Raw genomic sequence first — 26,469 nt, forward strand, 5'->3', positions numbered from 1 at the left:
TTTAATATGTTGTTAGAACAAGTTAACATCTTGTGCAAACATGATTAAAAACTTTGAAAACTGCTAGAAATACAATCTTTCTGGCGTTTTGGGGCAGAATAGAAATAGCAATATATTCTGAGATAATAATCAGAGTTCTCCAGTTTAGTTTGTAGAAATGTGAGACTTGAGACACTCGTACAAGACAAATAACTATAAAACCTGAAGGTGTTTTTCTATTAAACATATTTCTAGCGATGTTTAGACTTTGGTGTTGAGTTTAACGGCCAGGGATTCCTGTGTTTGGGAGGGAATCAGTTTTATTATGTTGTTTTTGTCCAAATCACTCTGGGAAAAGTTTTGGTCCCGGTGTTTTTAATCCAAATGTGAATGATATTACTTTAAGTTTTTTTACTGTATGAAACCAGTTAAAGGCCTACTTCACCGGTTGGAATATGAAGGTGTATTGAACTCGGAGATCCTATGAAGTATAAATGTGCAAAAAAAATTGAAATCGGATCATCCTAGCCTGAGAAAAGGCAGAAAGAGTGTTTTATGGTCTCACTGTCTAACCCTACATTTCTCTTTCTGTGACATCACAGAAAGAGAAATGTAGGGTTACAGTGTTATAATATGAATATGAAGGTGTATCCGAGTTCAATACACTTTCATATTCCAACCGGTGAAGTAGGCCTTTAACTTAAACCAATTAGCCAAATTGAATAATAGTTTAAATGATGTTGTGTGTGTGTATATATAGGGATGGGCGGTATAGCCTCAAAATTATATCACAGTTTTTCAAGGAAACTTGCGATAATGATATAAATGACTATATAGAATTTTTTTTTTTACAACAGTTTATTGGTGATTGCAGCTTGCAGGCAGCATTAATTATTGCAAAGAAAATTAAGGGCATTTTCCATCCTTTTCTAACTAGCTAGCTCTCATTGATAAATTAACTACATGTCAAAGTGAGCATTGTATGCATGGGTGAAAAACACTGTAGGTAGTGTGTCCTTGTTGAGCATTATGCACATTGGGGAATGTAAATGTATCATGCATGTTTGCATGGTTATCGCAATATTACCCTTGTTTATCATTTACAATTATCGTGGATGGTATGATATGGCATGGCCCTAATGTAGAATATCCAAAGATAGCAAACTCATGGCTTGTATTCTGTGTATGTGCCTATATCTGTCTGTCTGTCTGTCTGTCTGCCTGTCCCTCTGTCTGTCCCCCTGTCTGTCTGTCTGTCTGTCCCTCTATCTATTTATCTGTCTGTCTGTCTGTCCCTCCCTCCCTCCCTCCGTCTGTCTGTCTGTCCGTCCCTCCCTCCCTCCGTCTGTCTGTCTGTCCGTCCCTCCCTCCCTCCGTCCGTCTGTCTGTCTGTCCGTCTGTCTGTCCCCCTGTCTGTCTGTCTGTCTGTCTGTCCCCCTGTCCCCCTGTCTGTCCCCCTGTCTGTCTGTCCGTCTGTCTGTCTGTCTGTCCGTCTGTAGTGCGGTGGAGTCCCAGGAGGAGCTCGAGGAGTTCCAGCAGATGAGCCGAGACTACGAGGTGGAGCTGGAGATGGAGCTGAAACAGTGTGAAGCCAAAAACACAGAACTGCTCTCAGCTAGCAACCGGCTTCGCATGGAGGTCGAGAACTACAAGGTGTGTGTGTGTGTGTGTGTGGGGGTGGAAGTGAACTGCAAGGTAGTGTGTGTGTGTGTGTGTGTGTGTGTGTGTGTGTGTGTGTGTGTGTGTGTGTGTGTGTGTGTGTGTGTGTGTGTGTGTGTGTGTGTGTGTGTGTGTGTGTGTGTGTGTGTGTGTGTGTGTGTGTGTGTGTGTGTGTGTGTGTGTGTGTGTGTGTGTGTGTGTGTGTGTGTGTGTGTGTGTGTGTGTGTGTGTAAGTGAACTACAAGGTACAGAGAGGTGGATGTGTACAAAACAATGTAAAGCGCTTTGGGTCTGTGGAAAACCAAGGGAAAGCGCTGTATAAGTGGAGTCCATTTACCATTTAGTAAAATCTCTTACCCCTGTCCATGTCAACTTATAGAATAGATATAATGATGATAATAATAATAATAATAATAATAATGATGATAATAATAATAATAATAATAATAAAGTAAAATGAAAAAAACATGATTTACAGTGAATAAAAAAAAAAGAGAGAGAGAGAGAGAGAGAGAAAAGACAAAAACATTTAAATAAAAAAAGTTATACAGCTCCAGAAAAAAATTAAGAGACCAGTCTGGATTTTTCCTAAATCTTCATCTCTACATTACTTAATGGAAATGCTCTAAATGACAATATCTTTATTGTGAATTTGGTAGAAATGTTGTCAGTAGTTTATATTATAAAATCAAAATGTTCATTCTACTCAAGCATATGCCTATAAATAGTAAAAGAAGAGACACTGAACATTTGGACTGGTCTCTTCATTTTTTCTGGAGCTGCATATATCAAATTCTTTGAAAGGCCTACACTACAAAGTAATGAATTGATAATAGTTAAATATAGGACTTAAGTTTGCCTTTATCAGATCATATTTAATGGAGTCTTTGTTATTTACATGGTTACATAGGCAACACTAGCATAAAGCCTCTCTGTCTGGGATGTCCCAACGTTCTTTGATAACATTCATCTGCCCGACCGCACGTTTAAGGGGATTTCCATAATCACCAGCTGATATTAAGATGACACACACACACACACACATGTGCAGGCTCACACACACACACACGTACACAGACGCATACACACACACACTCACTCACTCACTCACTCACTCACTCACTCACTCACTCACTCACTCACTCACTCACTCACTCACTCACTCACTCACTCACTCACTCACTCACTCACTCACTCACTCACACACACACACACACACACACACACACACAGTATTGATTCAGTCAGGGCAGGGCAGGGCAGGGCAGCTGATGACTCTAGTGTCTGGAGGCTATGTCAGCTTTTATTCCTCCCTTATGCATTAGTCTTTATTATTTTATTATGGACAAGTCTTTTTTTTTTTTTTTTTTTTTGATATCTTTTCGGCATTTTTATGCTTTATTGATAGTGTAGAGACAGAGTTGAAATGGGGCAGAGAGGGGAGTGACATGCAGAGAACGACCGCGGGTGGGAATCGAACCCGGGTCTGCTGCTGGGCCCGGCCCGGGAAGGGGACGCCTTACCGACTGAGCTAAAGGCGCCCCCATTATGGACAAGTCTAACTAACTACCAAACTATATTTCTATTAATTCGCTTTTTTAATGTGTATTATGTATGTTAATCTTGCCCAGGCCTGTATAGCACTTTGAATTCAAGTCTGAATTATGCTATAGAAATAAACTTGCCTTGCCTTGCCAACTCACTCTAACAACAGATAGACAGACATGTTTGCGTCATGTTTGCGTCCCTTACAATGTTGTGCCTGGGGGCTGGGAGTGAGGTCATTGGCTCATTGTGTGTGTTGTGTTTGACGCACATAGGGATAGGACTCATAATACGTCATAACATGTGGTTTGGATTATGAGCCTCCCTGTTTTTACCAATAAATCAGTAATAAAGTCACAATGCAAGAACACTCATGCAGACTCATAATCGGGTAAATAAAGGAATAGGACTTCAACAGGACTTGTAAAATGCATGTTAACACCTTTATCAGATCTACTTCGGACACAAATCAGCACATTAACGGACAAGAGAAGTCGGATAAGAACACCTGGATAACTCTTGCTCTGGCCATTTATCGAAAATTTTAAAGGCCATGTATAGTCAGTTAAGTGACTCGGTCCGTTCGAGTGGCAAGTTCGGTATGACTTTTATCCAATCTAGTTGTCCCATGAGTGAGACCATTTTATTGCTGTAATATCTTATGTTTTGGCCAGATTTTTTATCATGACATGAAGTTTCATATGGTCCCATTGCTAGACACTATTAGGTGAATAAACATATTATGATATAAGGGATCGGTAAAGAATCTATATTGTTTCTTTCCACGTTTAAAGTGTAGGATATATACAGTATCTCACAAAAGTGAGTACACCCCTCACATTTCTTCACATTTTTCTTTATATCTTTCCATGGGACAACACTGAATAAATGACACTTTAATACAATGTAAAGTAGTCAGTGCACAGCTTGTATAACAGTGTAAATTTACTGTCCCCTCAAAATAACTCGACACACAGCCATTAATGTCTAAACTGCTGGCAACAAAAGTGAGTACACCCCTTGGAAATTTTTTACAAATTGGGCCCAAAGTGTAAATATTTTGTGTGGCCACCATTATTTTCCAACACTGCCTTAACCCTCTTGGGCATGTAGTTCACTAGAGCTTCACAGGTTGCAACTGGAACCCTCTTCCACCCATTTATGACAGCATCACAGAGCTGGTGGATATTAAAGACCTTGCGCTCCTCCACCTTCTGTTTGAGGATGCCCCAAAGATGCTCAATAGGGTTTAGGTCTGGAGACATGCTTGGCCAGGCCATAACCTTTACCCTCAGCTTTTTTAGCAAGCCACTGGTCGTCTTGGAGGTGTGTTTGGGGTCGTTATCATGTTGCAATACCACCCTGCGGCCCAGTTTACGAAGGTTGAGTGCACATGGTCAGCGTCGTACACAGAGGTTGGCTTTGGAAAATAGACGTATGAGTGCTGCCAGCATTGCTGAAGGGCTTGAAGGGGTGGGGGGTCAACCTGTCAGTGCTCAGACCATACGCCGCACTCTGCATCATACTGGTCTGCATGGCTGTCATCCCAGAAGGAAGCCTTTTCTAAAGATGATGCAAAAGAAACCCCACAAAGTTTGCTGAAGACAAACAGACTACGGACATGGATTACTGCAACCATGTCCTGTGGTCTGATGAGACCAAAATACATTTATTTGGTTCAGATGGTGTTAAGAGTGTGGAGCGGCAACCAGGTGAGGAGTACAAAGACAAGTGTGTCTTGCCTAGAGTCAAGCATGGTGGTTGGAGTGTCATGGTCTGGGGCTGCATGAGTGCTGCCAGCACTGGGGATCTACAGTTCATTGAATTCTAACATGTACTGTGACATACTGAAGCAGAGCATGATCCCCTCCCTTCATAAACTGGGCTGCAGGGCAGTACTGCAACATGATAACGACCCCAAACACCCCTCCGAACGACCACTGGCTTGCTAAAGAAGCTGAGGGTAAAGTTTATGGACTGGCCAAGCATGTCTCCAGTCTTAAACCCTATTGAGCATCTTTGGGGCATCCTAAAACGGGAGATGGAGGAGCGCAAGGACTCTAATATCCACCAGCTCCTTGATGTCGTCATGAATGGGTAGAAGAGGGTTCCAGTTGCAACCTGTGAAGCTCTAGGGAACTACATGCCCAAGAGGGTTAAGGCAGTGCTAGAAAATAATGATGGCAAAACAAAATATTGACACTTTGGGCCCAATTTGGACATTTTTTCTTAGGTGTGTACTCACTTTTGTTGCCAGCAGTTTAGACATTAATGGCTGTGTGTCGAGTTATTTTGAGGGGACAGTAAATTTACACTGTTATACAAGCTGTACACTGACTACTTGACAATGTATCAAAGTGTCATTTATTCAGTGTTGTCGCATGGAAAGATATAATGAAATATTTGAAGAAATGTTAGGGGTGTACTCACTTTTGTGAGATACTGTATATACAGCAACATTAGCCTGCACTCAACACCAGTCTATTCCAGTGTGAATGAGCTGTATTATATTGGCTATCAAATAATCTTCATGATCTCGGTTCTAGCCTTCATAATGTTGAGTACCACAGAGTTGTATGTTAGAAATGTACAATATGGGTCACCACCAGCACATAGAATTGTCCATTGGGGGTTATTGAGAATGCTAAATCCATTTCTGTCTGTCTGTCTCTCTGTCTGTCTCGCTCTCTCTCTGTCTGCCTCTCTGTCTCTCTCTCTCTCTCTCTCTCTCCATCTCTCTCTCTCTCTCTGTCTGTCTGCCTCCCTCTCTGTCTCTTTCTCTCTCTGTCTGTCTGTCTCTCTCTGCCTCCCTCTCCCTCTGTCTCTCCCTCCCTCCCCCTCTCTCTCCCTCTCCGTCTCTCTCTCTCCCCCTCCCTCCCTCCTTCCCTCCCTCCCTCCCTCTCTCTCTGTCTGTCTGTCTCTTTCTCTCTCTCTCCCTCTCCCTCCCTTCCTCCCTCTCTCACTCTCTCCCTCCCTCCCTCTCTCTCTCCCTCCCGCCCTCTCTCCCTCTCTGTCTCTCTCTCCCTCCCTCCCTCTCTCCCTCCCTCCCCCCCTCCCTCCCTCTGTCCCTCTCTCTCTTTCTCCCTCTCCCTCTCTTCCCCTCCCTCCCTCCCTCCCTCCCTCTCTCTGTCTCTCTGTCCATCAGGAGAAGTATGAATCGCACCACTCCGAGTCGTACAGACAGATCTCGTGTCTGGAGGTAGACTTGGCTGAAACCTCGGCCATCAGAGACCAGCTCAATAAATACATCAGAGAGCTGGAGCAGGCCAACGATGACCTGGAGAGGACCAAGAGGTAGACCAAATCAGTTTTATTTGTATAGCCCAAAATCACAAATATACATTTGCCTCAGTGGGCTTTACGTTCCATACAATATGACACCCTCTGCCCTTAGACCCTTAGCTCGGCTGAGAAAAAAGGGGGAGGAGGGAGGTGGGACAATCATGCTTTAGCACAGCACGGGTCAGCTGGACCAAGTGTGAGTGCGCCCCTTTACCAACACACAGAGAGAGAGAGAGAGAGAGTGTGCGTGTGTGTGTGTGTGCTGCAATTTCTGAAATATTCCCTTTCTTTGTTGCATGGCCACCATGATGTCGCTAATATTTAGTATTTTCATAGTCCAGTTTTTATTATATATAAGAAAATAACTTGAGTCTATAACAATGTTTGTGTGTCTGCGCTCTCTGTGTGTGTGTGTCTGCGCTCTGTGTGTGTGTGTGTGTCTGCGCTCTGTCTGTGTGTGTCTGCGCTCTGTGTCTGTGTGTGTGTGTGTGCTCTGTGTCTGCGCTCTGTCTGTGTGTGTGTGTGTGTGTGTGTCTGCGCTCTGTGTGTGTGTGTGTGTGTATGTCTGCGCTTTGTGTGTGTGTGTGTGTCTGCGCTCTGTCTGTCTGTGTGTGTATTACAGGGTCACCATCATGTCTCTGGAGGACTTTGAACAGAGGATGAACCATGTGATCGAGAGAAACGCCTTTCTGGAGAGCGAACTGGACGAGAAGGAAACACTGCTGGTGTCTGTGCAAAGGCTCAAGGACGAGGCCAGAGGTAAGGGCCTTTAACTTACACATTATTTATTATTTCTTTATTAAGGACAAATGCATTAAAAACATTGTTTCATATTATAAAAACATAAAACAGATGCCACGCATACAGGTGTTAGTCGAAACTAATTTGCAACCCCTGTCCCTGATTAGGCATCTCCTAAAAAATTCACATGAATAAAAATACAGGGATCATACATAGTAGACATAAAACAAAAAAATAAAATAAAAACAATAAAAACAAGGACAATGATTAATTAATAAAACAAAAAATAAAAAATAAAATAAAAACTATAAAAACAAGGACAATGATTAATGTGTGTATGTGAGCGTGTGTCAATGTTCACAGGGTTTATTCAGTTTCAACCATTGTTTTACTTGTGAGTTAAAAACCTTGAGCTCTGTCAATGTTTTGATTTAATTTTATTCATTCTTTTAGCTGTAAAAAAATTAAATAATTAAAAAAAAAATTAATTCCATTTTGTGTGTGTGTTGTTATATCTGTGTGTGTGTGTGTGTGTGTGTCCTTGTGTGTGGTTGTATTTGTGTATCTGTATCTGTGTGTGTCTGTGTGTGTGTGTGTGTGTTTGTTATATTTGTGTATCCCTGTGTGTGTGTGTGTGTATGTGTATCCCTGTGTGTGTATCTGTGTGTGTGTGTGTGTATCCCTGTGTGTGTGTGTGTGTGTGTGTGTGTGTGTGTGTGTGTGTGTGTGTGTGTGTGTGTGTGTGTGTGTGTGTGTGTGTGTGTGTGTGTGTGTGTGTGTGTGTGTGTGTGTGTGTGTGTGTGTGTGTGTGTGTGTGTGTGTGTGTGTGTGTGTGTGTGTGTGTGTGTGTGTGTGTCAGACTTGAGACAGGAGCTGGCGGTGCAGCAGAAGTCGGCGGTTCAGGACAGAAAACCTTCGTTCAGCAGTTCAGTCAAAGAGCCTTCATCACCTCAGCATTCTTCTTCTTCTGTGGTGGCTGTTTCATCATCATCATCACCTTCTCAACCTCCTCCCATCTCTCCCTGTGTAGTGTCTGCTTTCCCCACTCCACCCCTCACTCCCCCAGACACTAGACCCACAAACACTCACCCAAACCCGGGCACAAGAGCAGAGAACACACCCTCTAACAACCACACTTACCCAGGCACAAGACCAGAAGACAAGCCCACAAACACTCACCCAAACCTGGGCACAAGAGCAGAGAACACACCCTCTAACACCCACCCTAACCCGGCCCTACTGTCCAGTGTGACCACGCCATCAAGACATCCAATCTGCACTCCATCACCATCCATAAGCAGAGGTGAGTTCATGTGTTCAGTTCTAGCCCTGCATTCCAAATCACATACTATTTCTCTTTACCACACTACATACTAAAGTACAGAAGAGTTTTAGTCTTTTCACTACACTACATACTAAAGTACAGAAGAGTTTTAGGGGCCACAGACAGGAGAGAGAAAAAAATCAGATAAGGAAGTTTTTTTTTTCATTATGTCGAGAAATGTCAAGAATAAAGACGAATACTCCAAAATGCTATTGGAGTTAGTGGGGCATTTATGTATTTTCAGCATACTACAATTGACGTGCATGTATTGGGACATCCTAAATCTTATTCTGGCGTACTAAATAGTAGGGAACTATGGGGATTGGAGCGCAGGGTGTGTCTTTCCATAGACACATCCACCTTGAGCAGAGGTGGGTTCAAGTTTGCAATGTATCTTACTAATTTCCTATTTTTCTTCAGACCTGCTTTTAACCTTTTAAGTTAGATTTACTCACTAAAATGTCTCTAAACAATGTCCCCATGCTGGAAAAAAATCCTCATTAGTTTATGATTTTTGGTTTTAACCAATCCATGCACTCACTGCAATTGAGCTTAAAGAACAGCAGCAATAGAGGTGGGTTGATGTGTGCAATGAAATGTCTTTTGTGAGACTTCCACCTAGCTGTTTTTACAAAAGACACCTAAAACAACAACAATCGTAGCCTCGTTCTGATTGGTCAAAGTGTACAGCTCATGTTAATTTTGACCAATCAGAAATCACATACCCCAGCTTTAAGTGTATCTAGTGTATGTACTGATGTGTGTGTGTGTCTCTTGCAGGTGAAGGGATCCCCTCAACTCCTTTCTCCATGACAGCCAGGATCTCAGCGCTGAACATCGTGGGAGAACTGCTCAGGAAAGTCGGGGTGAGAATGAGAATAATTTTTTTTTTAATAATTTTTTTATTTATAGAGTATTTGAATTCTTTATTTTATTTCAGACATATCAAAAACAATACAAAACAAAATGAAAAGCATAAAAATACAATAAACAAAATGTATGTTTAAATGACTTCACAAAAAGAAAAAAAAGAAAACGAATTATCTGTATTGATGTGACATGCCTGAAAAGGAGCAGGAAGAAGTATACACTTATAATTGTATTGCATACATTCATACATTCATAACAAGTTATTTCTTGTTGTTGATTACAGAGAATAAGAACAGTACAAATGAAACTACAAATCAATACTGTTTGTAACCAGCAAAACCGTAAAACTCCCCTTTCTGTTTTTTTTTTTTTTTTTTTTAAGAGCTACTTTTCCAGAACAATGTATCAGGGATGCATGGACAATAATATATCAAAGGAGGGGGCGCCCTTAGCTCAGTTGGTAGGGCGTCCCCCCCCCCCATGGGTCTCGGCCAGCAGCGGACCCGGGTTCGATTCCAGCCCGCGGTCGTTCTCTGCATGTCACTCCCCTCTCTGCCCCATTTCAACTCTGTCTCTACACTATCAATAAAAAAAAGCATAAAAATGCCAAAAGAAAAAATAAATAAATAATAATAATAATAATAATAATAATAATATATCAAAGAGAGAGAAGAAAAAAAGGACACCTTTGAAGGGGGATAACCTAGCACCGTTTAGAGTGGGTGTATTTTTACATCAAATAAATAATAAAAAAAATAACAATAGAAAGAGAATGAGAATTCATCTTTTTCCTCTTTTCTTGTTTTAGTTACTCTAGCTGAGTCTACTTTTTTTTTGCGAAAATTGATGTGCGAAAGTCTTAAAAAAGTCATTGCGCGAATTCTCGAAATTTCGACTATTCTCGAAATGCATAATAAATAAATAAATAAAGAAAAAATAAACTTCATCCTCAAATTTTTTTTCTTCCCTGTGGCCCTAGTACTTTTCCGTAGTTATCAACATAAAAAAAAAAAAAAAACATATTAAAAAAAAATAGAATGATGAAAGAATGTAGACCCTGGCCAGCTGATTCTCATGTGATGCTGGAGGCTGTTCTCAGTCTACGCTCCGAGCTACACACGCACACACACACGCACACGCACACGCACACGCACACGCACACGCACACACACACACACACACACACACACACAGCAGAGTTTATGGATGTATTATAAAACACTATCAATAAAGCTTCAGAAATAGATCGGTACATTCCCCCCGAGTGTTTTTATATAAAATCACGAGTCAAAGGACGACTTGTTCTGTGTTCTGATTTATAGCTCGTGATGCATTCAGGGGTTTTAGTTTTTTTCCGTATTTTTGGACCGGGGAACATTTTGTCTTTGGAAGTTTGTTTGTGCACAAGGATTGTTGCCACATTGTCACATGCATTTCATAAGGATGTTTTAATTAGTGTATAATTTTTTTTTCATGACCTTAGAATGAGCCTTTTATATCTACATAGTAGCAGGGAGCGCTGAGGCCGCCATGTTGCACCACCATGTTTCTACAGTAGCACAGAACGGACAAACTTAACGGCCTTACACGTTTTTATATATAGTGGGCGTCCTAGGGAATGCACCTGTTGGAAGACCAAGAAGAAGAAGTATTATAGAATAAATAACTAAATACATCTTCATCTCATCACTTGATATTGTGGAAAGACTTGAGGCAGTGGTGGATGAAGCCATCTTTAGTAACTATAGCTTCTTGTCCTTGAAGGCCACCGTAGCTTCTTTACATTTCTGTTTAACAGTTTGGTAATGAAGTTATAATGCTATTATTATGTTTTTTTAGTTTTTTTTTTAAGATTATTTTTTGGGATTTTCAAGCTTTATTAGACGGTACAGAGTTGAAATGGGGAGACAGACAGAGAGAGAGAGAGAGAGAGAGAGAGAGGGGGGGGATGACCTGCAGTAAGGGTCCACGGGTCGGATTCGAACCCGCGACCACTGCAACGAAGGCCGGAGCCAATATGGTACACTCTCTATCCACTACGCCACCGGAGCGCCCCATTTTTATAATGTTAATGTTTTTTTTTCTGTGTAGAACTTGGAGTCTAAGCTGGCGTCGTGTCGTGAGTACGTCCAGGAGCAGAGGTCCAGTCGTAAAGGCCTTTCTGGAGGACAGGGGGCGCTGGCCAGCAACAACAACCCAGAAACACACCCTCCAAACGGGATATACACACAGGGGTGAGACACTGGGTACTGTGGAGCTACCGGGAGGCTAGGAATACTGTTTTATGTTTTTGTCTTAGTCTTTAGACAAAAATTCTTCTAAGTTTTAGTCACATTTTAGTCATTTTTATACCTCACAGTTTTAGAAAGCAACGGGATAGACACACAGGGGGGAGACACACCCTGTACATGCACTGTGTAGCCAGCCAACCAAGAGACAATAAATGATTTTGCTTATGCTGTTTTGATTTTTGTAAAAGGAATGAATTATTAATAAAGATCAGATCTGAAACGGCGAAATGTTGACACTCTCAAATCCAAAGACATTCCCTGCGTTCCAAATCACATACTCTTTCTTTTTACTACACTACATACTAAAGTACAGAAGAGTTTTAGGGCTACAGACAGGAGAGAGAAAAAAAAATCAGATAAGGAAGATTTTTTTTTTCATTATGTCAAGAAATGTCAAGAATAAAGAGGAATACTCCAACATGCTATTGGAATTGGAGTTAGTGGGGCATCTAGGGTAGGTATTTCTGGCATACTGCAATTGACGTGCATGTATTGGGACATCCTAAATCTTTTTCTGGCATACTAAATAGTAGGGAAGTATGGAGATTGGAAGGCATGGAGAGAAGCTGTTTTCTGAATGTGTGTTTTACTGTTTCTTTTAAAGGCTGGTCAAGAGGTTGGATTTCGGAGTGGGACCCAAAGTGCTGCTGTGAAGACAGAAAAACCTCCTCCACTTCTATCCCTTATCCCTCTCCATCCATCCGTCTATCCATCCTTCCGTCCGTCCGTCCGTCTATCCATCCATCCATCCATCCATCTATCTATCTATCCTTCCATCCATCCATCCATCCATCCATCCATCTGGCCTGGATATCCAAACATTTTAACGGTAGTGTGTGTGTGTGTGTGTGTGTGTGTGTGTGTGTGTGTGTGTGTGTGTGTGTGTGTGTGTGTGTGTGTGTGTGTGTGTGTGTGTGTGTGTGTGTGTGTGTGTGTGTGTGTGTGTGTGTGTGTGTGTGTGTGTGTGTGTGTGTGTGTGTGTGTGTGTGTGTGTGTGTGTGTGTGTGTGTGTGTGTGTGTGTGTGTGTGTGTGTGTGTGTGTGTGTGTGTGTGTGTGCTTCATCATCATACGGACAATGGCCACTCTAACTGGTTGGAGCTGCAGTGCTGAAATGGACGGAAACTTTTCTATTGGGCGTCTGTTACCAGCTCAAATCTACACAGAATTTTTTCGTTTTTGTTTATAATAAGGACTTTGATGTTTTTCAGCACTCGCACTTAGCCTAAAGGAACTTCCTGAACTTGTGCTTGTGTGTGTGTGTGTGCATGATATCAACAAAGTCTTACTTGGGCTTTTGAAGTGGAATTCAGTCTGTTTCAATACCTCTTGGTTGCATTTACACTTTTTATTTATTTTTTTATTTTTTTGGGGGCATTTTTATGCTTTATTGACAGTGTAGACTAGAGACAGAGTTGAAATGGGGCAGAGAGGTGAGTGATACTAACTGAGCTAAGGGCGCCCCCTTGCTTTTTTTTTATATATATACATATGTGTCGGATTCATCCAAAATTTTGCATGTAGTTTAAAAACGAGTGGGGAGAGAAAAAATATGAAACAACCGGAGTTCCTGTTAAAATACTTCAAGGTGCTACGAGGAACTTTTAAATATTTCTGAAACAGTCTCATTTTTCCTCTGATGATCATAAATTACATGTAACAGCAAACGAGACCATCAGTGCAAAGAATGCTATTTTTATATAGTTTTTCTTAATGCCTTTGTCATGGGTATATACGCTCACCCAGGAACAACAGCTGGCGTAGTAGAAACACTACTGCTTTTGTCCAAAGGGGGGCGCTGGAATTAACACAAACTGAAAGTTCCTCGGAGCACCTTAAGTGGTGCAACCTGCACATCTAAACCAAAGTTAACATTTGCTATATGTTTAGTCTGAGCTCATCTTGGAGGTAATTTGAATGTGCTTGAACACTGGGAAAGGCACTTTTATCTACAACATGAGAGGGAACGAATGCTTCTTTTTAACTGTTAGGGCAACGCACACGTGTCCCATGGTCCATAAAATACATAAATTACTGCCTTGCTTTTATACAATATGTGGATCAGGGTTTGAAAACAAATGAGTTGGAAATGTTAGAGAGGATATAAAATGTAAAGATTTTTTTTTGTCAGTTTAGATTATAAGAGATGAGTTAGTCAGAGAACACTGTCGCTGAACGTGATTGGCCGATTGGTCTGTCAATCACACAAGCACAAATTCCTCTGTTAAAGCCTTGAACTGTGTGTGTGTGTGTGTGTGTGTGTGTGTGTGTGTCTTTTTGTATTGCTATCTCACTTGTGTGCTAAAGTGCAATTATTGAATTAAGCCTAATTTTGAATAATAATAAAAAAATAGTGAAATTGTCAACACCTAGTGGCCGTCAGTGGTTCTGCATCTGCTTTTTATTAATGTGTTAATACAATAATGACTGTATGAAGGAGTGTAAAGGCGGGACAAACTAGGACAAAGTAAAACAACCAGGCATAAGAAAAATATGGTTACACTCATCAATAAGGGTACATGGATAAACTGTTAGTTATATGATTTCTGATTGGTCAAAGTTAACATGAGCTGTACACTTTGACCAATTAGAGCGAGGCTCCGATTCTCCGTTCTCATTGGCTGTTGGGACTGTCCATTCACTTTGGCACCGACTTTGTTGGTGTAGAGCGTGTCAGGGAGGGACCATAGGGGAGGGACCAAAGAGAACAAGTGGAGCGGGTTGAGGTATTTGGATTCAAATCTCTATCCCAACTGCCATTTTCTCCCCAAAATCCTCCACCCCAGCTTTAAGAGCAAAGCAGAACTTTTAAGTGCAAGTGTCAGGAATAAGAAGAGAAATATATCAGAAGTGGATGATTTTTGCCGTTTTCTTTAGTATTTCATGTGCAAAAAGGTCCCATATTCTAGCTCCTTGATTGTTCCTCCTGTCCAATTATTTGATATATCATGTGATTAGAATTAATAAATGAATAAATAAATACAAATTCCAGTAAAATAATTCTTTAAAATTCGCCTAAATTCTTTCTTAAACACTTCTAACTTTACGGGAGTGAAAAAAATAAATAAAATAAAAATAATTGTCTTCTGTTCGTGTGGAGACTGGAATAACTTCAGTGAAGGGCTACTCATGTTTTATGTTAAACATATAAAAACAGTGGTTGCGTTCCGAATCGCATACTTTCTACTATATAGTATGTAGAAAAAAGATTTAGGATGTCCCGATTCTTGTGGCCAGATTTAGGATGGTTAGAAGTACCCGGATGTCCTACTTCATGCGGCCAAGATTGTTAGTGTTGAAAACAGCATCCTATTTGGGCGATTCTGACCCACAATCCAATGCGCACGTGAAGTGACGTCACATCGACGAAGCCTCCATATGAAAACAAACGGGGATGCGACGGATATAAAAGCAAGAGGCAAGATCAAAGCGCAATGTTATGATGAAATAAGAGAGTAAAAGTATGTCCCAATAGTATGCCTACTGCATCCTAACTAGATTATTTGTATCGTCGGATGTAGTATGTAGAATAGAAAAAAGAAAGAGTATGCGATTCGGAACGCAACCTATGTAATGTTGTGATGTGTAAAAATTAAGTGTATTGATAGTGTTATACTGTACTCTGCTGTAGGGTTGAACACAAAGGTTTATAGGACGGTCAATAAGGTTGTTTGTGTGTTTTGTTGTTGTTTATTTTCGCCTTGTGTGACTGTATTTACATGATGCAAAGTGTGTAAAGGTGCAGTCAGTGATTCTGGAGAACGCTTGTTGTCAAAAAAATTTAAATTTTTTTTTTTTTTAATCAAAATCAGTGAATATCTCCTCATGATCTGCTACCTGTCCGTACTGTGTGTGCGTTAATACACAGCCTAGGCTCTGTAGACTTGTATGTAAACAAAGGAGGCCCACCGGAGCTAGCAACATGCCGTTTACTTTACAGAGCCTATAGGCTGTGTATTAACACTGGATTTTTTTCTTTCAGCGCACGCACGCACGCACACACACACACACACACACACACACACACACACACACACACACACACACACACACACACACACACACACACACACACACACACACACACACACACACACACACACACACACACACACACACACACACACACACACACAATACGGACAGGTAAGCGGATTGTGAGGAGATATTCACTGATTTTGACAACAAGCGTTCTCCAGAATCACTGACTCCACCTTTAAAATGCTCTTTGTTTACCTTCAGTGCTGCTTATGTTTCTGTAATAAAAGCAATAAAAACTTGAAATGATAAAAAGTCTTGTTTTTTTATGTTATCCATCTATCCATCCATCTATCCATCTATCCATCCATCTATCCATCCATCCATCCATCCATCCATCCATCCATCCATCCATCCATCCATCCATCCATCCATCCATCCATCCATCCATCCATCCATCCATCCATCCATCTATCCATCCATCTATCCATCTATCCATCTATCCATCTATCTCACCACAATTACTTTAACATTCTGTGTGATTTTTTTTTTATGGCTTCTATTAATACTCAAAACCAGTATTAATTCAGGGTCACTCAAACCCCTGACCCTGAAATTTAATGAGGACTGAAATAGCTTCGGGAGCAAAAGGCCTAATAGTCGTATATTTCCACTGTTAGAAATAAATGAAACTTTAACTAACCAGTGTCCAACATTTGGTGAAATAACTGAGGTGTTTTACAGAGGCCACCATAGCCTTTATTTATTATTTTTAACAATTGATCTGCCTGTTTTTACTCTTGTTTTTTTATATCTGTTGGAGGATATTTTTGCTAATGTCTTGATTTTTTTATGTCTTGAGTTCAACACACCTATATGCTCTAAAAATAGATATTTGGTTTGCAAATTTAAACATAATTAAGTAAAATTGTAATAAGAAAAACTAATTATTTTATTGGAAGTAATTAACTGGCAAAGTGTCATGAATATATTTATAAATTAAAAAATATCTGCCTCAAATAATTCTTAGGGAAAAAACTCCATAATTTGAAAAAATACAAATAAGTACGCCAAAGATCATTTTGGATTTAAAACATGATTTTTATTAGTCAAAAATATTCCCTTTGATAGTAGTCATGGTAGTGGTTGGTTGGTCAGTAAAGCATAAACAGTAAAGTACAGTACACAGGCAATGGACCCCCATAGAGTTAACAGGTACAGTGATGAAGAAAGGCTGACATGATATCTTGATAAAAAAACATGTTCAAATGATTTTACACACGCAAAGAAAACTTGGATGACAGAACGGAAACAGTGTAAGATTGTTAACATGGACAAAATACACACGCACGCACGCACGCACGCACACACACACACACGAAAACCCCAAAAATAAATAAACATTAAGTCACATTAAGGTTGAATTAATCAGGATAATCACATAACACAGCAGCAGTTGAAAGGCAGATGTACCGTTTCTTAAAATCTAGATTTAAAGCTATAATGCGTAACTTTTGTTAAATTCTGAGTAATTACAACAACCCTGTCGGTGCATCTACATGAGGTTAAAGCCTTCAGTGATGGCTCATGGATTTTATACCTTCTGCTGTACGTCCAGGTTTTTTTCTTAGCAGTAGAATCAACAACTGAAACATTTCTTGGGTTCTTCTTGGGGATTTTTTCTGAGCTCCTGCACCAGTGTCGGGGTAGGAGAGGGGGGGGGGGGGGGGTTGACACCAGTTTGTAAACGCTGCCATACTGAGAAATACAGAGAGAGGTTTTCCTGAGCTGATAGGCTTAATCAACTTTGTGTCAACTTGTTTGGCGATGGCTCGAATGTAACCGACATTAATTCATATAAAAAAGTTACACACTACAGCTTTAATCTTTACTTCAACGGTGTAACATGATCATATCATCAATTGACCCAACACCAACATTAAAGAGTGGCAAAACACCATTAAAACCAATGAGAGAAATGATCATTTTAACCCAAGTTACAGGTGAAATTCCAGTGCTGAAAATAGTTGTTAGCGAGGAGTTATTACATAAAAACAGAAGAGTATCCTGTACTGTCTCAAGATCACAACTTAATTCACTGAGGGTCCGGTTTCGCAGACATGGATTTAGCCTCGTCCTGGACTGAATGGAGTTTTGAATAGAGAATGTCCATTGAAAGTTCAATTTAGCCCAGAACTAGGCTTAATCCATGTCTGTGAAACCGGACCCTCATTTTTTTTAATATAGATTCCTTAAAATTAAAATTAAAATTAAAATTGAAAAAGTCTCAATATCTCATTTAGAGACACACATATTTCATAGACTTCAGTGCACGTTATGACCCTTGGAAAATATACGTTCTTATGTTGAGACAATCACATAATTGCATTGGCTTCTCAGACAAATGTATATGTTATATTAAAAAAAACATTATACATTTGTTAACATGAGAACGTTGATGCTAAGGAAATGAAGTTGTGATCTTAGTAGCAACAACATCCACAATTTACTTCTGCAAAAAAAAGGCCTTAAATTTCCCACGAAAACGACTAAACATTTTCACCACTTCACTATGAAAGTGAGTGAATGGCATCATCTCAGACAGGTGTTTCTAGACAGGGGAGTCCTCCAAGCCTTGCAACAAAAAAAAGTGCAAAGTTTCCTTGATAAGCTGGTATGATTTTGTCTGAAAAAGACTCCAGTCAAGACGACGTGAGTAAAGCCCCTATCTCACTGGGCTGCGACAGTGTGCGACAAGTTGGAGACACAAAATTGCGACAAAATATGCGAATTAGCGACAATTTTCACTTGCAGTCTCACTGAGTTGGTTCCTCACGACACGTTTGCGAATGTCCTGCCCAACACTTGCCAGGAGGTCGCATTTATGTCTCGCGAACGTCTGACGAGTGTCGCACGAACGGAATGTCAGTCTCATTTTTGTCTCAAATCAGTCACAATTTAGTTTCATATGTCGCCAAACCCTCGCAAAGTTGTCTCACATTGCTCGCACTTTCTGACTCGCGGAGACTAAATTGAGAAGGGTTTGCGACGCGTTTGAGACACATGCGACCACTCTGAGACTATTTTGAGACTAGATTTGTCTCACACTTTTTTTGAACATGTTCAAAATTCATGCGACAGGACTGCGCGGCTCTGTGACTCATGCGAGGAAATTGAGACCTCCGCGAACGTTTGGAGACAGTTTAGAGACTCCCTCGCGAATGCAGTCTCCAACTTGTCGCAAACAGTCGCAGCCCAGTGAGATAGGGGCTTAAGTTTGGCCACAAAATGACGATGTTACCGTTGCTATGGGGGAAGTTCCGACCGTAGTAACCATGGTTATTGGTAAAAGTTTGGTATAGTTACTAGGTCATCAAGCCAGCAGACAAGTAGTCAAGACAGTCAAATTTAAACTATTTGAGGCTTTTTCAACATGACTTTGAATGTAGGCTACGTGGACCAGGAAACTTTGGAGTTAATGTCCAGTTACCCCCCAAAAAAATAATATTACGTTGTTACCGTTGATATGGGGTAAGTTCCGACCGTAGTAACCATTGTAAAAGGTCTTGAATAGGATGAAGCCAGCCAGCAGACAAGCCCCATCAGTCAAGACAGTCAAATTTAAGCAATCAGTTGCTTTTTCAACATGACTTTGAATGTATCAAGAGAGCAGGAAACTTTGGAGTAGAAAAAAAAAAAGGAAAATAAAAATTAACAGAAAATGATGTTGTTACCGTTGCTAAGTGCCGAAGTTCCGACCGTAGTAACCATGTTAAACGGTCATGTTTTGGTCATTGTGTTCAGTGTTTTCTCCATATAGTATGTAGGTCTAGGCTTTTTCAACATGACTTTGAATGTATGTGGAGAGCAGGGAACTTTCGGAGTCATAGTTAATGTCCAGTTATCAAAAAAATAAAATTAATTGTGTTGTTACCGTTGCTATGTGCCGAAGTTTCGACCGTAGTAACCATGTTAAACGGTCATGTTTTGGTCATGTGTTCAGTGTTTCCTCCACAGTATATATGTCATTAGCAGGATGAGACCAGCCGAAAGCCCCGCGATCACAAACTGGTGGATGGATAGGACGTTTTCCAGTGTGTGTATCCGCTGCTCCATGGCGCTGGTGTGGAAGTAATCGTAAACCCCGGCTGTGATGCTCCACACGGCCCATATAGCGTCCACCACGAGAGGCATGGTCAGGGTAGGGGGTGGGGGGGTCCGGGAGGGAGGGGGGTGGGAGGTCAGCTAGAGACTGGAGTAGGGCCTGCTAAAGACTGGAAGAAAAGAACACAAGACAAGATTTTTTTTTTTCATTTTGTAAGATTTTTTTTCGGGGCATTTTTTCAGGATTTTTTAAAGTAGGCATGTAATGGTGAGGCAGGCAGAGGAGGGGGGGGGGGGTCAGGGAGGGAGGGGGGGGGGGGTCAGCTAGAGACTGTGATAGGGCCTGTTAATGACTGGAGGACACAACGACACAAGATAAGACTTTTTTTCTTTTTGTAAGATTTGTATGATTTTGTTGCATTTTTTCAGGATTTTTTTATTGATAGTTGAGAAAGACAGAGATGAAATGGGGCAGAGAGGGGAATGACATGCAGAGAGAAAGGGTGGGGGTCCGCTACATAGGGCCCGTTAAAGACTGGAAGAAAAGAACACAAAATGAGACTTAAAAAGGTTGACTATGCAACATTTTCATTAAAAAACAAAGTATAGAGTCACACAAAAAGAAAAAAAAATCTGCGTAACATTTGTTGTTTTTTGTTAGAAATGGTACCCATGTAAAATACAGCCGGAGAGAGGAGGACTGTGCAGATAAACACACCACCACACATTCTAGTGGGGCAGAAGTGATCATTGAGAGGGATTATTTTTGACTAGTAAATACTTCATAGTGTGCCTTTAAGGAGCTGATTTTTATAACTATTTTTATGGCATTGTTTGATTGCTCAACCCTGAAGTATTGCCACTTTTCATTGTCGGCTATGTGACAAATACAGTTATTGAATATTGCTTCAAGAGTTCAAAGTAGCCTATATATTCAATTATAAGCAATTAGAGGGTCAGCTAGAGATGACTGGAAAGTAATAAAACTGATCTGATTTCAGTTCAAACTTGATTGGAAGAAATTGTTATAAAAATGTTCCCATAATAAATGCCCTGTACGCAGTTTAAACCGAACACAACGATAGTATTTCATATGCCGAATTAAAGAACAGCTGACAATGACGTATAAGCAATCTTCAAATCTTGCTATCCCTAATGAGAGAATGTCCAACAGCATAATTATATTATTGTTGCATGATTTTTTAATGCAATCTGGTGTACGTAACCTAGTTTGCTTGAATACTCCCAATTAAATGTATAAAGCTAACACACAGTAACAACATCAATGTAACCTCACATGCTGGCAACACCAGGACGAGGTTAATTTCCTGATAAATTACGGATTTTACAGAGAAAATGCAACAGAATAGCAGAAAATCCTCGGCTAATAGCAGGCTAAGTTTAGCTTTATATGCTTAATTCTTTCTTAAAACAAGTTAGCACAGATTTGACATAACATTAAATGTACTTACAGCATGAGCCACTTGTCAACGACGCACAATCTTCACGCCACGAGACTTTAATATCATCATATGACATAGATCTGTAACTTATTAAACCACCATGTTTCAGGGTGAAACCAACCACAGCTGATGCGAGCCACTTCCGCATACGCAAATTACGTCAACGCTACGCCAGACATAATTCTGACTTTTTAAACTTTCACTATTTTCAACCACACTGAGTAATATAACAAATCAAATGTTACTGTAAGATACTGTGAAATCAGTAAGGAGATATTTGTGGACAATTCGGCTACGTTCAATTAATCTGTCAAGGTTTAGGTTTTAATTTTAATGGGTTTAACCGGTTCTGAATGACAATACATAAGCTAACACTGGCGAAATGTTCACAAAAGTGTATTTTATAGGTATTTTGGTGTGTATATTTTTAGCCGAATGTTGAGGAATCATTGTAGTGATTAGAAAAAACAGTTCTAACTTGTATGAACGAGCCATTAGTACATTTTCTCCCAAGAAAGTCAAAATCGCTCATATTTCGAATCGAGTTTGGAATTGAACTCCACGGCTTCACGTAGATCTTTGCGAAAATGTCATATGGTCAAATCACGTCACAATCATATAACCCCAAAGATTGCAGTAGTGGAAAGTGGAGCTCGGTCCAAATTGTGATATAGTGACCTATTTACATTGCCAGGCGCGGTGGCCAAGTGGTAAGGCGTCGGTCTCGTAAACCGAAGATCGCGGGTTCGAACCCCGTCCGTGCCTGCAGCCTGGTGGCAATGCTTCAATGCTCAATTTTTCGCCAATAACAACAATACCTCCATATAAATAAGTCTATAAACGCGATAACTATCAATAGATAACACCTATCAAATAGAAAAACTAGTTAATTGGACGGTATTGTGAGTCAAGCCCATTTTTACTCACATCTGCTCTCCTCTGTTTTTGTTGAAAGCTAACTGATAAAGAGACATTAGGTTTATAATAAGATAATTATAACTGTTAGGCCCTATTATTGCTACTATGCATACTTTTTTTATTTATACCAAACAAAGTAAGCTTCGGCAAGAAAGAAATTATGAATAAAATGTGCATCTCAAAATCGAGTCTAAAATGAGAAAAAAATCAGTCCACATTTTAGTAGCCTAAATTATATAAAAGTACAAGAAAAAAGTTTTTTTTTAAATTCAATAAGCCACAAATAATAATCAAATATGTTTAGGGTTATGAGTTGTGACTGACTTTGACTAAGACAGTCTCATAAACGTCCACAGGAGGGCGCTCAAACAACACATAGCTATTACATATAGGCTAAAATCAAGGTTTTTAATTTGCCATTGAAAATGCTGAGAAAAACCATCAGAACACAGTTTTTTCTGGCCTTATTATAAGTAAATGATTGCAGTTAAAATACAAGTTAAATATAATCTTAATTTAATAATCTAAGTATAATTAAACAACCTAATTGTAGCCTATTTGTTTTGTTATTAGTGTTATTTTATATGTGCAAGTAGGCTAGTTGAATTAAAAGTCCTGTTTAGGGAGCCCAAACAATTGTTATTGTATTTTAAAGTCAGTTATTCTTCCTTTCTTTTAAAAAAAAACTTATTTCAGTTCATTAAAGCTTTGCTCCTTGAATGAATGAATGAATGAATGAATGAATGAGTGATTTTATTTGACCATTTTGATATAAAAACATGAACAACACTCTGTCACACATTAAAATACATAATTTTGTTGTTGTTCCTTTGTTTGTGGGTAATGTATTCAGTGCCCAGACAGCCTCTTGTACATTTTCAGTTTCTTCAGTTTACTGCATATTGCACATATTGTAAATACTGTTCTTTAAATCGCACATTTCAGTGTACTTACTTGTCTATACCGTTTGGGTTTTTCTTTACTTTTTGCACTATTTAGCTAATTTTTATTTGTATATAGGCTAGTTATCTAGCTAGTTTGGTTGAGCGGGTTGGCCGATGATCAAAGGGTTGGAGGTTCGATCCCCGCCCTGCCACCTGTGTCATAGTTGTTGTGTCCTTGGGCAAGACACTTCACCCACCTTGCCTTGTGTGAATGTCGATAGTTAGCCTGCTGCTATCGGTGTGTGAATGTGTGTGTGAATGGTAACGTGGGAAAGGAAAACAGGTCTCCCTTGCAAAAGAGTCTTCGGTCTCAATGGGATTTACCTGTAGAAAAAGTTATCTGATTTTATCCTGTTGTATTTTATTGCATCGTGGGTCAGAGTGAAACATATTTCTGATCCCATATATCTGGCACATATTGCAGAACATTGACAGTAAAGTTGACTTTTTCAAAAGAATCTTGTTGGATTTTGGAGTGTTTGTGTTCCATAGTGGATTCAGTAGTTGGATACAGTCAGTTGCCCAGGAAACCATCAGTGCATCTTTCAAATCTTCAACTCTCAACCCATCACCTGCATGAGTTTATGAAGCTTGATCGACACAGTAAGGTAAGACAAAGTGGATAGGTTTAAAGGTAAGTTTAAGTGTATTTCTATAGCACAATTCAGACATGAGGTAATTCAGAGTGCTTTACAGGGGCATAAAAACACACAAAAAAACAAGACATATGAAAATAGTTAGGAAATAAATAGGAGTTTGGGCAATTTTAAAAAGGCCCTAAAAAAATGGCATAGGCATAATTAGGCTTGCCTTAGTGGGGGTCATTGTTGTGTGTGTGATTTTTATGTATGTGTATATTTTGTGTACAGGGACCACAATGGAAATAGGCCTTTGGGCTTTTTTGTGTCTATCCCTCCCTGGCTATTTTATGTATTGTAATGTGTGACAGAGTGCTGTTCATGTTTTTATATCAAAATGGTCAAATAAAATCATTCATTCATTCATTCAATATAGAAATGTCATCCTAGAAATCAAAAACAGAGTGAATGGAAGACAAATTGTTAAAAATTTAAGGGAAACTGTAAAAACTGTTTAAACTGTAAAATATATTGGAATTTAAGCTGAATAATAGAAATCAATTTCAAGTCTCATTCTTTTACTGCAGTTATTAAAAAAAAATGGCACAACATAAATCGCAGAGAGGTTCAAAGCATATGTGTTCATTTTCAGAGTTGTATGTTAGTTAGTTAGTTAGTTAGTTAGTTAGTTAGTTAGACAATTTATAATAGGCTAAAATTGTCCTATAAAACAAAATAAAAGGAATGAGCAATACAAAAGGAAATAAATAAAATATTATAAGTGTTTGTCAGGTTATTCTAACTATCTTTGCCACGTACCAAATGATCAAAACATATATTTCTTTATTCATATTTTCCCTGTTTTATTGTGTTTAAGTTATGAAGACAGATATTTAGTTAAAGGTGCAGTGTGTAATAAGACATCATCAAGAAAGTTCTACAAAGTTCCACCCCTTTAGAATAATAACAGAAGCTACAGTGGCCTTCAAGGACAAGAACAATTCAAAATGTTAAACAATGCACCTGATGACATTCCAACTATGACACTTTCAAGATGGCGGCACTAGGCCTTGGTCCAAAATATGCAGAAATATGGACATATATGAGACCCTTTCTAAGGAAAAAAAAAAAATGTTCAGCTATTATGCACTAAATGAAATGTACTTATGGATATTATAATTACTTTCTACAAAATCTGCTAGGAAATAAAACCCAAAATTCTACACACTGCAGGTTTAAAGATGGAGGAATATCCCGGAGAAGACAAGACAAATATCACCAGCACAATGAGATCTACTGAAGAGGTAAAGTCAAAGTCAACTTTATTTCTATAGCACATTTCAAAAAACAACATCAGTTGACCAAAGTGCAGGGGCCTGTTTCAGGTAGCTGGTTTTGAGACAACCCAGAGTTTGTTCGCTCTGAGTTGGTGGAAACTCTGGGTTTTCCGTTTCAGGTAGCAGGTTCAGTGCAACCAAGAGTCTGTTAGTGCGGCAACATACGCCGTGGGTCTAACCTGCTGGATAGGTGGTTAGACCTACCCTGAGTTTGTTTTCACTTTACGCTGCAGCTCCGACTGAAGAAAGAGTGTCACTGTCACACGCGTCCCTGTACAGTAACTCAGAGTATGTAAAACCAGCTACCTGAAACAGGCCTCTGGACAAGATACGATACAAAACAACATATAGGCTAAGATACATGAAAAAAAAACTGTCTTCATATATGACCTATAAGGTAAAATGATTAGTCTTTATTAGTCCCTCAGAAATTGTAATTGTTGAAGCAGCAAAAGAGTGTGCGCTGAAAAAAAATCTAGGTGTTAATACAGCCTAGGCTCTGTAAATGGGCATGTTGCTATAGCTATGGAGGGCCCCTTTTGTTTACATACCTTTTGTTGATAGTTTACAGAGCCTAGGCTGTGTATTACCACTGGATTGTTTTCAGTGCATAGTACACACTGTACAGACAGGTAGCGGATTGCGAGATATTCACTGATTTTGACAAAAAGTGATTTTGACAACAAGCGTTCTCCAGAATCACCTTTAAGTGCCCATTGTGTGACAGCCATACTGCACTACAAGGTGTTTTTACAAAGGCTACAGTACATACTTAACCATTCATTAAAATGCAAAGGAAATGTCTTTTTGATATCTATCACCATATTCGCTAATCTGAGTCTCTGGAAACCTTCAAGTCCACTCTTAAAACTCACCTTTTTTCACAGGCTTTTACGTTTTAATGAATTGTTTTGTGTCATTGCTGTAAGTGTTTTTTAATGTGTGCTGTTGTATTTTAATTTATGTATTTTATGTAAAGCACTTTGGTGAATTTAGGTTCTTATAAGGTGCTATATAAATAAAAGTGACCTTGACCTTGACCTTAGCCTTATTTTATTGTTTTAATCTGTATCTTTATCTTTCTCCATCTCAATATTTTTCCTTTACAGAAAGAATCGCCCAATAATCCAGCCAGACCTCAAGAGGACAGTAAAGATAGTTTAACGGACGCACAAACAAATCTACAACCACATCATCAACATACCGACTCCGATGTCAAGACACAATACCGCTGTGAGCACTGCGGCAAAACCTTCGCTTACCTGATCCCATACAGATACCATCTGCGCATCCACCCTGGCAAAAAGACTTACCCCTGCGACCGCTGTGGAATAACTTACGCCTTGTCGAAATCTCTAAGTGGTCATTCTCTTTTCCACACCTCGGACCAGCCTTACCTTTGCAACCAGTGCGTTAAGAATTCCAAAAACCTGCAAAATGTTAATTTAAATCTTCCTC

General features: G+C 39.7%; 1 protein-coding gene across 3 annotated transcripts in view; it reads left to right on the forward strand.

Annotated features, from left to right (window-relative positions):
- Positions 1–12,524, forward strand: part of LOC307262878 (nuclear distribution protein nudE homolog 1-like) — a 14,318-nt gene extending 1,794 nt beyond the window's left edge. For all 3 annotated transcript variants that reach the window (XM_080043885.1, XM_080043887.1, XM_080043886.1), the window contains exons 3-9: positions 1,479–1,632; positions 6,329–6,477; positions 7,088–7,224; positions 8,066–8,509; positions 9,311–9,396; positions 11,492–11,634; positions 12,296–12,524. In XM_080043885.1, coding sequence (XP_079900011.1) covers positions 1,479–1,632; positions 6,329–6,477; positions 7,088–7,224; positions 8,066–8,509; positions 9,311–9,396; positions 11,492–11,634; positions 12,296–12,344 — 1,162 coding nt within the window. In that variant the 3' untranslated portion in view covers positions 12,345–12,524. The remainder of the gene's footprint in view (positions 1–1,478; positions 1,633–6,328; positions 6,478–7,087; positions 7,225–8,065; positions 8,510–9,310; positions 9,397–11,491; positions 11,635–12,295) is intronic.
- The last annotated feature ends 13,945 nt before the right edge of the window (positions 12,525–26,469 follow it).

The sequence above is a fragment of the Ammodytes marinus genome (assembly GCF_949987685.1).
Source record: "Ammodytes marinus genome assembly, chromosome: 16".
Lineage (NCBI taxonomy): Eukaryota > Metazoa > Chordata > Actinopteri > Uranoscopiformes > Ammodytidae > Ammodytes > Ammodytes marinus.